At 48.3% G+C, this 12,550-nt stretch overlaps 2 protein-coding genes across 3 annotated transcripts in view; one reads left to right on the top strand and one right to left on the bottom strand.

Moving 5' to 3' along the window:
- The window catches only part of CSTPP1 (centriolar satellite-associated tubulin polyglutamylase complex regulator 1), a 79,130-nt gene extending 77,450 nt beyond the window's left edge, over window positions 1-1,680 (top strand). The window contains exon 9 of the mRNA XM_059474488.1: window positions 199-1,680. Coding sequence (XP_059330471.1) covers window positions 199-379 — 181 coding nt within the window. The 3' untranslated portion in view covers window positions 380-1,680. The remainder of the gene's footprint in view (window positions 1-198) is intronic.
- A 620-nt stretch (window positions 1,681-2,300) lies between these two features.
- On the bottom strand, window positions 2,301-11,849 carry ARFGAP2 (ADP ribosylation factor GTPase activating protein 2). 2 transcript variants are annotated; one of them, XM_059474486.1, is made up of 17 exons: window positions 11,692-11,849; window positions 11,329-11,447; window positions 10,361-10,433; window positions 9,722-9,853; window positions 9,552-9,632; window positions 8,648-8,750; window positions 8,009-8,065; window positions 7,414-7,458; window positions 6,277-6,329; window positions 5,801-5,937; window positions 5,119-5,250; window positions 4,518-4,646; window positions 4,310-4,438; window positions 3,799-3,925; window positions 3,591-3,681; window positions 3,354-3,472; window positions 2,301-2,928 (listed from the first exon to the last, which is right to left on the bottom strand). In XM_059474486.1, the coding sequence occupies exons 1-17, from the start codon at window positions 11,761-11,763 to the stop codon at window positions 2,908-2,910; spliced, it is 1,620 nt and encodes a 539-aa protein (XP_059330469.1). In that variant the 5' UTR covers window positions 11,764-11,849; the 3' UTR covers window positions 2,301-2,907. The 2 variants fall into 2 exon arrangements, with proteins under 2 accessions (XP_059330469.1, XP_059330470.1); XM_059474487.1 differs by lacking the exon at window positions 7,414-7,458.
- Window positions 11,850-12,550: the final 701 nt, after the last annotated feature.

Raw genomic sequence — 12,550 nt, 5'->3', positions numbered from 1 at the left:
AGGAACAAGATCAGCCCAGATATGTTTAAATAGAAGATTCACGTAGTGAGTCTGGGAGGTACAATGTGTTCCCCCTCTATGCCATGAACATCTTTCCATCCCTGTGCTAGTTTTAAGTCTTTCTCCCAGAGTTCACTCCAAGAGCTGCAGTAGAAGCTTTTGCAACATGCTGCTTAGCATATGTCTTTTCTCTTTCAGGGTAGCTCAGGTTTCAGGGCTTTCTGTCTCTGGTCCTGCCAGCTCCAGTGCAGACACAGCAAATATGCCAGCTCGTAATTCACCCCGGATTAACTCACCTTGGAAACCTCTACACCATCGTCGAAAAATGGATGCTGAGAGTGAAGGCTCCAATGAAGAGACAGACTCCTCTGAAAATTGAAGGTTGTGAGGGTGGGGACCATTCCCATCTTGGGCTTCTCCAGAAGCCACTGGAGGAACAGCACCTCCTCCCAGAGCATCTGCTTTAACAGTGGGTTCTGTCTACATCAGCAGTGTGTGTTGCTGTGCTAATCCCCAGTGCTGGGTTCACCCATCTCTTCCCAGGAACAACTTGCCTTTTTCTCAGCTCCAAATCCGTGCAGGAATAGTGCCTCTGCAGAAGCCATTTACAGCTACAGAGTTATGCTTCCCCCTGCTGGCAGGCAAGACAAGCCAGCAGCCGCCAGCTCTGCCACCGCTTGGAACCAGCCGGGTTTGCTCTCACCGGGGCGCTCCCTCCCAGTTCCGCAGTTCAGCAGGTGCTGAAGCCGCGGGAGTGCTAGTACAGGCCGCTTGCCAGTGATCTGTTGCGTAGCTCTGCTCAGATTTGGCCCAGATAACAGAATGGTTAAAGTGCCAGCAGCAGCTCTGCACTTGGGTTCCATTATTATTCCCAGTAAAGCTGCATCTGCATATGATCAAAGGTAAGGAAATTCCTGAAGTTCCTAAAAAAGGGACACTTAGATATTGCCATGCAACTTGTCTCTGCTTTGTGCTTTCTCCTCCATGCGTCCAAGACTTGCCAAAGCAAATACAGCAAATAAGCTAGATTGCAGTAAGTACTGCATGGTGCTGGCCTGGCTCCACTGCTGTACTAAGTGCCCTTCTGTGAGGTCTCCCCATCCCTCTAACAGCATATTATGGTCATTTGGAAAAGTGAATTTCAGAGGATTTGGAGAAGAGGGATAGGGTTGTTAAATTGCTTGGCCACAGGTCATATGGCTTGCAAGCATACAGAGCACCTACTGGGGCTAGGTGGGCAGAAGCACTAAGGGAAAAGGAAGCAGTCATCAAATGAGATAAAATGGGGGTTTTTGTAAATATTGGTATTGTTGGAGCAGCAGTGTAGCCCTTAAAACTACAAAAATAAGTAGTATCACATTGCATTAATGGTAACCAACTCAGCAGTTTAAACCTCCATAGACCCAAACGCTTTGTCTAGCCCAGCTCCTGCACCCCAGCTTGCACAGACTCGTTATTTTGGGGGGAACTTCTGTTTCTCATGCTTTGGGAGCCACCTTGCTCCTCCTGGTCATAAAGTGCTACAGCACAGGCCACCAGGGCTGGTAACCCAAAGCTTGTAGCAGGGTGCCAGCAGGGTTATTTATTTATTGTAAGTTAAATTATTTATTCTCTGTGCATTCTCTCCCAGCTTGGTGAGTGGCTGTGACAGCCTGGCAATAAAGCACGCTGTGTCAGGCCTCTGCTGCGTCTTGGGTCTTCTGGGCTGCCCCAGCCCCTCCTCAGAGGGGCGGTATCAGGTGGGCAGGACCAGTGGAGGGCCCCGGCATCTTCAGGGCCCCAGGAACCCCTCCCCTCGGCCGGGGAAGGTGCCGGCCCAACCCCTGAGTGCCTGGACTGCCACCACACCCTGCAGCCAGAGGGCAGCCACACCACTGCTCCCTGCAGCCCCAGCCTGCCGTGGGTATTGTGACATTTGACACAACTGCATCAGGAAGACCCAACCCTTACCCCCCTCATGCTCCACCAAAGTGAAACATCAGCACAAAGTAGCTGAGCAGCTGCTGCAGCCCCTCAACCGGACAGGAGAGGTGAAACCCATACCAGCCTCTTCCCAGTCACAGACAGAAGGCTCCAGAACAAACAGCCCCAGCCTCTCTTTTGCTAACAGTGTGTAACAAGCCCTTTCCCACCCTTCTTCTTACTACCTAGTCCTTGACACCATAGTCCAAGGAAGAGAAAAGCACTCTTGTTAAAACCAGGGACTAAACTAAACAGGATGAAACATCCTCACTGCTGCATCTCATGTTTAAGTCAGAGGCTCAGTACTTTGATCTGGGCAACAAAATAAACCAGGGATCCAGTGAATTTCTTTACTTCTTTACCTGGGCCTTTTTTGCTGATGATGTAGTTAGAAGCTAAAAAAATAACCTTTGATTTGATTTTTTTTTTCCCCGCATTCATATATGTTGGTTTAGAAGACAGTAAAAAGGACTAGATCACAGCAAAAGGCAAACCCTGCAAATACAGAGGACTCCACAGCACCATGGATTGGGAGCAGTGATCAGAACAAAAAACAGTCATGTCATATGATGTTCAGAAAAATAGCATTCCCCTTTTCTCTGTTACTTGGTGAGCTAAGGTATGGGCCAAAGAAGGACGGGAGCACTGATGAGGGCAGCCCAGGAGTTCCTGTCATATCTTTTACAGGAATGAGGTTAACCCTGTAAGAAGGCCTGTCTCCACTGGCTAGTAGATAGCAGTGGGTATGAGGGCACATTGAATTTTAATAGAGTGGAATCCAGAGATATTAGAAAGCATCCTGGGCACAGCCATGTCCTGACCCCCTCCGCTTACCTTCTCCCCTCCCCACCCAACCCAGACAAATAAGACAATCCTGTAGAATTTACTCCAGGCAGAGGTGGCATCAGTGCCTCTTGCAGGCTTCCCATTGCAGTCCCTGGGTCATCAATATGAACCATAACGATCCTAGGGAGGAAACAGACAGAGACACCTTGGTACAACACCTTTGTGCAAAATCCAGAGACAAATAACAAGAAACTGGGGGGTTTGGTATTTTAATGCAGTGTGAGGTTATCTAGACAGGACACTGTACAAAGGCAGAAGGTAAAATGACCTTGACTTCTAGAATTCTGCCTAGAATTTGTGGGAGAAGGTGTATCTGACATGACAAGGTGTCCTGTGCAGCAGGAGGGTGAAGCTTGCCAAGTTCACTGGCCCCCTGCAATTGCTCAGCTATTGTACAGCAGTCAACAGCTACAAGAGACAGGTGTCTACCTGGGACTTCCCACATAATTTGAGAAGATAGTGATAATTCCAATGGAAGCCAGGTTATGGTGAAAGTCCCTGAACGTGACAACAGCCTTTCTCAAGTTGCCATAATGTCAACTCACCTGAAGGGAGTTCATCACCCCATTGGCCAAGACAGCCATCTTGCCGGCAACTGATTTCACTCCTTGCTTGAATTGTGCAATGTCAGCTGCAGGCAGGACATTTCCAATAGACACACCACCTACAAGAATCAGGAGGAGTTAGCCCAGAGTCTCTCAGCTCCAGAAAGCACCCTCATCCCCTCCAGTTTAGGCCTTCCAAAGCTGCCCCCTTCCTCAACCCACTGAGTGCTAACAAACCTGAGTGCACATTGTCAGCCTCTCCAAACAGGTCTGCGGAGCTGATGGCACTGCTGCCTGAGAGCTGCTGCAGTCGGGATCTGGCTTCATACTGCAGCAGAAAACAAAACAAAAATGTTGTATAGGAAGGGAACAAAGTAGGACCTGAGCAAACAGGAGGAGGTAAAGCCAGAGCTGTACCAGTGTAAGCACTGCGGAATGCATCTACCTCAGCATCTGCCTCCCGCCCGAAAAACATATCTGAAGAGATAGCTTTAGCCCCAGCAAACTTCTGCCGAGCTTCACTGGATTCCACCATGGATGGCCTGTTCTCAATCTCCCGCCTACTGGTGGGTCTGAGGAAACAAGAGGAGAATCTCAGATTAAGCTCACCAACACGGTAAAGAATCAAGACTTCTGTCTCAGACCTCATCTAACCAAAGGAAAGCAAGTCATCCTTAAGTGTTAGTTGCATTGGTGCTCTCCTCTCCCCATCTCAGGCGGGTGTCTCAGCACTCAACGACCACAAAGGCTGTATAAACTTACAGACATGACAGGCAAGTAAGTGTCCGAGGCCTTTTCACTCAAGGCCTTTTTTCTTGGGCTTGTCTGTGCCTGTGCAAGTCATCTTCTACAGCGCAAGGCTCCTGCTACAGCAGCATCTGTGCCACAGCTCCGACACTTATCCTCTGCCCCCTACACAAGGGCACAAGGTACACTAGCAGTGGCAAGCACTTTACCTCTCTGAGACCGGCCGAATGCTGGAAACAGTCACCTCCGGTTCCTCCTCTTTGTCCATGCCCCATGAAGAGTCCGTTTCCCATCGTGAGCCAAATGCATCTTCAAATGAGAAGGGACTGTATTTGTACCTAGGTATCAAAAATAGGTAATTTATGCCAGACATAAAATTCAGGAATAAGCAAAGACTACACTAAAGCTGAGTCTTACTTGGGGGGTCCAGATGTGAAGCTACCACCATCTTCAAACAAGTCCAGTTGAGAGCGGGAAGATTTTGCTACCAGCGGCGTCTCTTGTTCAATTACTTGCATCTCAGACATCACTGAGTGTGAAACAGAACTGCACAACAAACAGGCAGAGTCAGGGCTGATGGGTCTGACAGCATCCAGTCCCTACAACCAGTCTGCCTCAAAGCTGAATCTGGCCTTCACAGGCAGGGCAGGTAACATAAGTTTTGAGGGAGAATTGGGGGATGTCAGCCTCCTTCACCACTTATCTATGCTCCTTCAGAAGTCTTGAGCTACCTTCTTAAAGGAAGGATCCTGCAGGGGGACACCTGTCAAGCAGCAGGGCTCTAGTGCTAGACACTGACAGGCCACACATATCTGTGGAGAAGCCCAAAGAGAACTAGAACCTTTGAACTGAGTCCCTATTCCTTCTGGGCCCCAAAGCCTTTTCAGAGAACAGCATATGAGCACTTTAACTCATCTCCTTATCTATTACAAGAGCAAACTACTGACTTCAAGAAACTTTTCCAGAGCGGGGTACTTCCAAGACACCTATCTATACTATGCCATCTACAGCCAACTACCTTCTGGATACCAATCCCATGCCCAGCCTCTCTGCTTGTTCACGTTTCTTCCCTTCGAGGTTCTGGAGTTTCTTCTCTTCCTTCTTCCGATCAAGCTGCAGTTCCTGATAAGCCAGTCGCATTGAGGTGACTCTAAGGGAAAGAGCCATGGTTGGTGCCAGCTCATTACCCTCCCTCGCAGCCCGTGTTGTAGAAGAACAAGTGATTAAGTAACCCCAACCACCCTTCAAAACAGCCACTTTTCACAGCAGCTCAGCCAAAAATCCTTGCACAAAAGCTACTGCTCGTTTTGCCATCTCCCTCTGCTGGGGTTCAAGTCTTCTTTGGTGAACCATGATTTCCTTACTGTAAGCATCACAGTGTCTGTCTTCTCCCCACCCCTGCATCCAGAATGATCCATCCAGTTCAGCCTTTGGCATTTTCAGTTCCGTCCAAAGGTGAACGGAAACACACAATACAGAAGTACCTGCTCCCTGCGCTCGTCCAGGAAAGCTAATTTGAATAAAATATAGCAGTATAACCTGTGCCCTGCTGCAAGGTCCATACTGGCATACAGCTACTGCTCTTCCTCTCATGCACTATGTTCTCTAGTCACATTTGGTGGTCCTGGGATGAACAGCATTAACGTCACACTACTTCTGCCTTAGGTATGGAAGGTACCCATCCCAAACAAGGCACTTACATGGACTCCTCGGCTTGTTTCCTGGACTCCACTGCCTGCTGCTCCCTCAGCTGTTCTGCCACCTGGGCTTGCCGCTCAATCTCACTGAAGCTCTGGCTGCTGACTTTCTGGGCTCCAAGACCTTTTTTTGCACCCAGCTTAAAAACAAGAACAAAATCCTGTGAATTCTTCATCCTAGATTGTTCATTGTAGAAGAAAACCTGAATCCTACTTCTTGCTGCACCAGTGAGGCTTTCAGTCTCCCTGTCATCCAAGAGTTAATCCATCAGTGGCCAGCACTTAGAAATCAACCACATATGCTTCAGACCACAACCAGTAACGATAATTTTTTTGCAGTAATATACAGGCTGCTTAAGGTCTCCTTTCCCCAAAGCAGATCTCTGCAGCTTTGTTAAGCAGAAAGCAAGAATCAGGGAAAGGACAGCAGAAATGCAAGACATGCTTGACCTCCCCTCCATAAAAGAGCTCAGACATACCCCTTTCTTGGCAGCTCCCGGCTTCTTCTTTCCAATGAGGGAGGATTTAAGTTCTGCAAAAGGAGGGAAGCAGCAAATAAGCAGATGGGAATTAATTTAAGAGGCCAAAATTAGACAGCAACCCACATGAACATCCACCACAGTTCAGCTGCAGTAGCGTCCAGGGCACACCATGCATCTTCACATCAAAAGCCTGGGTGATTTCACCCAGGCAAGAAAGATGCACGTAGAAGCTCCACCAGTTGCAGGCTGGTAGCCTAAAGAAGCATGTCCATTTCTGGAGCAACTTATAATTAAATTAAGAACTGTGAATATTTCCTCTGAGTGTCACACAGCAGATATCAGGGTAGTTAGAGAAAGAGTAGGTTTATCTCATACACAAATTCAAGAAAATGCAGCTTCAGAGGCATGTAAAGGTCAGAGTCTCACCAATGCCTTAGGGACAAAGCAGCAAGAACTCTCAAGTTGTGTTTACATGAACATACAAAAACAAATGGACCTAAAGTGCAGCAAGCTGTAAAAGCAACAGGTTCCCCAACACCTTGCACTTGTCACTCTTGAGGGCATGCCACACTTGTAAAACCAGACAAGGGCCAGCCAAGCAACAGATGTCTGGGGAAGTCTAAGAACAAAGCAGAGAGGGACTGCCCAAAGCATTTTCCAGCTTCCTAGAGGTAAGTTCAAAATCTTTTACTGTCCTTTTTAGGCTTTTATTTTGTGTGCGTGTGTCTCCTGACTTTCTACAGCCACATGACTTTTGTTAGCCCATAAATTATTCTTGACACATTTTCTTTTATATTTTCTAGTCTTATTATAAGTCTTTTTAAAAAAGGGGATTCAAAACATTCACACTATCTGAAACTGTTTTCCACTTGCTGTTCCTAACACTTGAATCGAGGTTGTTTGGGTTTATGTTTGGAGATTTTTATATTTCAGGAAACATTTAACAGAAATGTTAATACAGTCTCTTTACAGATACAACATATCTGGTTTAGATCTCAATACAACAATATAAGCTTTGTCTTGTTCTCTCTCTGTAAGCACAGGAAGCTAAAGTTAGAATTGAAGGCAGAATCTCAGGAGGGGCAAGCAGAGCTGTCACAAGCAGCCAGCGCAGGCCAGCTGTTAGCCAGTTACCTCCAGCAGGAGCGGCCCCTTGTGCTGACAGATACATGGACATGTCTGAGGAAGAGACGTAAAACATGGGGAATGAACAGACACTTGAGGACACAGGCTTTCCACCCAGAATGAACCCACTGTGGGCTAGGAGCACACTCTCAATAAGGGAAGAAGCTCCAGCTAGATGTTCTGTGTGCAGTCAGGATAGTAATGGCAGGGGAGAATGAGATACAAATCCCTATTATTTTGAAAACTAAAAATTCATTTGCCTCCAAAGGTTCTGTGGGGAAACAAATAAAAAAAAAAACAGCCACGTGCCCCTGATCACCCAAGTCCTAGATATGCAAGTGGCAAGATTTGTCCAAAGCTCAAAACCAGGAAAACATGCTTTTGGGAAAGCAACAGCTTTGAACTCAATTATCCAAATGAGGAGGAAACCTCCAGAAAACTGTGACTTGGTTTTGGGCTTCAGGAACATCCTAAGTACTGGCTCAACAGGGAGATAAGCTTCTTTAGGCATTCTGGAAACTGGCTCGTTGTTTCCAACTTCACTGAGCTTACTACTGAGCAGTGGGTATAAGAGCAAGACTGATCTGAGAGTGAAGAGTCTTACCTAGAGGAGCCTTAGGAGATGTGCTCAACAAGTCAATAGATGGACCTTGGCTGGGATCTGCGGGCACAAAACCAGAAGAGAACATTCAGCAGATTGATTCTCAACCCTTTTCTTTCCAGTATGTTCACAGCTGCACTACATCTCTCCTAGCTCCTCTCCAGCCACATATAAATCCAGTTACAGCTTGAAATATGCAACTTCCCAAGCAAAACAACTTTGTCTCCACAGAGCAAATTATTCCTTCTGCAGTGCTCTTAATACAGTACAAGAAAGCAAACACTCTGCAGGGAAATATACAAAGCTGTTACAAATTACAGTTATGCCCCCCAGGCTCTTGGTTTCCTTGTCCTTCACCCTAGAAATTTTTCTGTCCTATGTCATTTTCAGATCCAGCAAATTCAAGGGGTAGAGAAGAATGTTTAGACAAGTAACGTCTGAAGGCGGGGAACTGAGCCCAAACGGAGCAGTGTTTTTAGAAGTCTCCACTAATTTAACTAAACATCATAAGAGTGTGCAGAACTTCCACTCCTTCAGGCCTGAACCAAAGGATAAGTTCAGCCCTTCCAACAGTGGTACAGAACTGTATTCTCCTGGAAATGAAGGCAGGTTATTGGAAAAATTATTCAGTAAAGAACTCACTTGAAACTTCACTGCCTTCTGGTGACTTTGCTGCTTTTTCCATCTCTGGAGAAGACTGTGCAGGATTCTGGCTAGCATCTGCTACATCCCAGGTACTGGAAGACTGCAAGGAGATACTCATTCTAGTTACTTCCAGAAGATGAATGAACCAAACAATCCTGAATTTACTACAGGTTTAGTGACCTGTACTCAATTTTAGGCCAAAGGAAACTTATTCCAAACTTCAGACTATGCCTTCCTTGAACATAACATATGGACAAGTCCACATTCCCTTAGCAGGGACAAAAATGAAAACAACAAAAAGGAAGCTAAGCTGAATGTAAGGCCAGGAGGAATGACAGAATCATTTGACAAGCTGGCTAATGTGAGGATTTCCCAGGTGAAAGGAAACAAGTTTAAATCTGGGAGAAAGTATGAATGAGTTTTCCTGGAAAAAATTCACCTCCACTTCAACTGTCTCTATTTGCCATACAGCCAATTCTGGCATTACCTGAGAAAGTCTGCCTGGCATGATGCAGTTGCCCAAATCCAGTTTACCAGGGTCTATGCACTGAAAAGTTTCTTCTAAACCAGAAGTTCTAAGTAATAGCTTTGCTAGTCCTTGCTTTAACTGTACAAAGAAACTAAGCATTAACACAGCACACAGAGCATCTTCCAGGGCATAGGTGGTAGCTTTGAGTTCTTGAAACTAAAGATGGTCTCAAAAACAAAGGACATGGATATTACAGGGATTGTTCAGATCTGTGACTATGTCCCAGGCAGATGACTGAATCTGACTTCCTCCACATTACTACTGATTAATTATACAATTTAGAGTCTTCCAAGCTAAGTGGGACCGCTCCTGGCTGAACAGCTGGCTATTGGAGAGCTATTAAGGCTGCCTGGTTTAGCCAGCTCTTCTCACCTGTGTGTGCTCCATGAAGAAATCAGCATCACTCTTCTCAGGGGAGTGCCCAGGGGCTCCACTCAGTCCATCTATAAGCAACTAAAGAGAGGAGAGGGTAACAAGAAAGTATCCTCCAAGAGTCAGCATCTGGCACTACCCATGTAGCACTCCAGAGCTGTCAGACCTACCTCAGTGCCGTACTTGGCCATGGCAGCACTTGCCAGCTGCCGGATCTTCTCCCTGTACATCTGGGCAGCTCGACTGTTATATTTAGCATTGGCATCTGTGGTGGTACAGCCGTGCTGACGGAAGAAAGCAGTCTGAAAAGAGAGGAATATTCAGTCTCCTGACTGCTAGATCATACTCAAGCAAGCACTAGACAAACTCAACAGAAAAAGAAAACTTCCCAGACACAGAGAATGAAAATCTGAGAACACAGCATAAACTAACCATTCATTGATCAGCTTTCTACAAGAAATCTCACTCCAGGGGCATATGAAAATCATCCTCCTTCTCTACAGAGAGATTATTCTGAGTCACAAAGCTGAGCATGAGCTTTCAAACTGATCAGTGTTGTTAACTTCTATCATTTAAGAAGGCTATGCCTCTCATTTAAATGAGGTGCAAAAAAATGAGACATCTGAAAACAACGCATGCAAAGGTCACAGTCTGATGTCCAAGCACACTTGACAAATTCCCCCCTTCATTACACATTTCAGGTCAGACTAGTACCAAGAAAGCCACACAAAGGAAAAAAAACCCCAAGAAACAGAGGATGTGGATTAGCAAGAGGGAAAGCAAGCAAAATGCCTACAGAGGCTCCTCACCGCGTTGGCATTACTGCCCACTTGCATACACCTCAGCTGGAACCAGTTCCAGTTAGAATCCAACTCTGTGGACCTGTGTGAGAACCAATTATTTCTATTAATAAAGACCAGGCAAACCAAATGCAAAACTGTGCTCTGGCCTAAAATGGTGAGATATCTCACTACTATTCCAAAGTGCAGGAGGCAAAAGTGGAAAGAACATCTCAGGAATTTCTTTGCTCCTCCAAAAAATTAATTTCAACTTTTAAAGTGAGGAAAAAGATCAGCTTTTATCCAAATTTTGAGGATCTCTCCCTTGTACTGCTTGTTCAGAGGGCAGAGCTTGAGCTAGGAAAGCACAGCCAAGAACTTTCGTTCTACATGTGATCTCGCCACAACATGAAAGACTCATATTCAGCCCGTCCCTCAGGTTAGGCCAAAACACGTGACAAAGCAACCGAGACAACGTCCAAGTAAAGCTAAGGGACACAGAGTATCTCATACCAGATACTCAACTTCTCTCCTAACAAGTAAAGGTCACAGTTCTCTTAACTTAAAACACTAATTTTTGCAAGTACTGAAAACAAGAAGTAGGCTGAAAAGCCAACACCATCTTCCCCATTAGGCTGATACCAAAAAGATTAAACAATATTCCTCCTTTTGCCTTACTCAGCATAACGAAAAATTATGTACACCACTCTGCTGCCTTACTGGCGAGATTCAAGCACCACACTCGCGTCTCTCTTCCTAAAATGCCAGTCCAAATAGCGTTTCTGCAAGGGTAGCGAAAGCAACATGTCGACGTTCCACTTGAGGTGCTTTGGAAACTCCATTTTGGAAGTGCTGAGTGACCCAGAACCTCCCGCACGCAAGCCTCGTAACCCCCGAGGAGATGGCTCGGGATAAGGCTTCCCTCCCGATCCCGGCGTGCCCCCACGCGGGGCGGGGTGGCTGCTCCAGGCGAGCCGGCGGCAGCGCTCCCCACGCACCTGATGAAGCTGAGGTGTACGCCCAGGGACCTGTGGACGCCGGAGCAGTCGATGCACAGGAAGACCCCGTAGGTGATACTGGCCCAGCTCGGGTTCTTGGCGCCGCAGTCGAAGCACGACTAAAGCGAAGGCAGAGGGACAGCCAGGTTGAAGCGACGGCTCTGCCGCTCCGCCACCCCCTGCCACAGCTCGGCGGCCGCGGCCGCTCTGCCCGGGCGCTCCCCAAGGGCCCCTGCCCGGCCGCCCCAACAGCCGCCGCAGCGCGGCCCAGAGCCCAACGCGGCCCAGTCGGAGCGCAGGTCGCGGCCCCAGAGCAACAGCCCGGCACAGACGGTCCGGCAGATCCCGGCCACTCCCCGCTACCTTGTTGGCCGGCGCTGCCCGAAGCCGCTTGAAGAGGGTCTGGATCTCCGTCTTGCTCGGCTCCGCCGCCATGATCTCTCCTTCCCAGACACCCCCGCGGCGACGGCAGCCGGCCGGGCCCAATCGGCGCCGCGGCCGCGGTAGAGCCGTGCCGGGCCGGCCCCCCCGGCGCGTCCGTGGGTGTGAAGGGCGAGAGGAGAGCGAGGTCCCTCCTTCCCTCCGCTCCCGGGGTGTGGGGCAGCGCCAGCTCCGGGTCCCCCCAGCCGCTGCGCCAGCTGGCGGCTGCACGCCTCGTGGCGATCATGGCATCGCTCTGCGCACATATTGGGCTTTGCCCGCCCCGAGAGCCCCGTGAGCTCGGAGCGCTTTCGGCAGTCCCAGCGCTGCCGGGGAGCCCTGCTGGCTGTGCCCCAGGACTGTGCTTTGGGGGCCGCTGCGGGCCCGGACCGAGACAGGGGAGCTTTAGAATAGCAACGGGGCCGTGCCTGCCGTGGGTCATCTCCGAGCGTCCGCAGCATCACCTGCTCCGGCAGCCAGCCTCAGGGCACCGAGCACAACGAACGGGGATTTGGAAATGATTTACAGAACCACTGAATGTCCTGAGTTGGAAGGCACCCACATAGATCACCGAGTCCAACTCCTGGCCCTGCACAGGATATCCCTAAGAGTCATGCCATGTGCCTGAGAACATTGTAATAATACTTCTTGAGCTCTGCCAAGCTTGTGCTGTGACCACTTCCCTGGGCAGCCTGTTCCAGTGTCCAAACACCCTCTGGGTGAGGAACTCTTTTCTCATATCAAACCTAAGTCTCCACTGACAACTCTAGGCCTGATAGTGGTCATTAAAGAGAAGGGATCA

The sequence above is a fragment of the Ammospiza nelsoni genome, chromosome 6 (assembly GCF_027579445.1).
Source record: "Ammospiza nelsoni isolate bAmmNel1 chromosome 6, bAmmNel1.pri, whole genome shotgun sequence".
Lineage (NCBI taxonomy): Eukaryota > Metazoa > Chordata > Aves > Passeriformes > Passerellidae > Ammospiza > Ammospiza nelsoni.
This window is presented reverse-complemented; position numbering and strand designations above follow the sequence as displayed.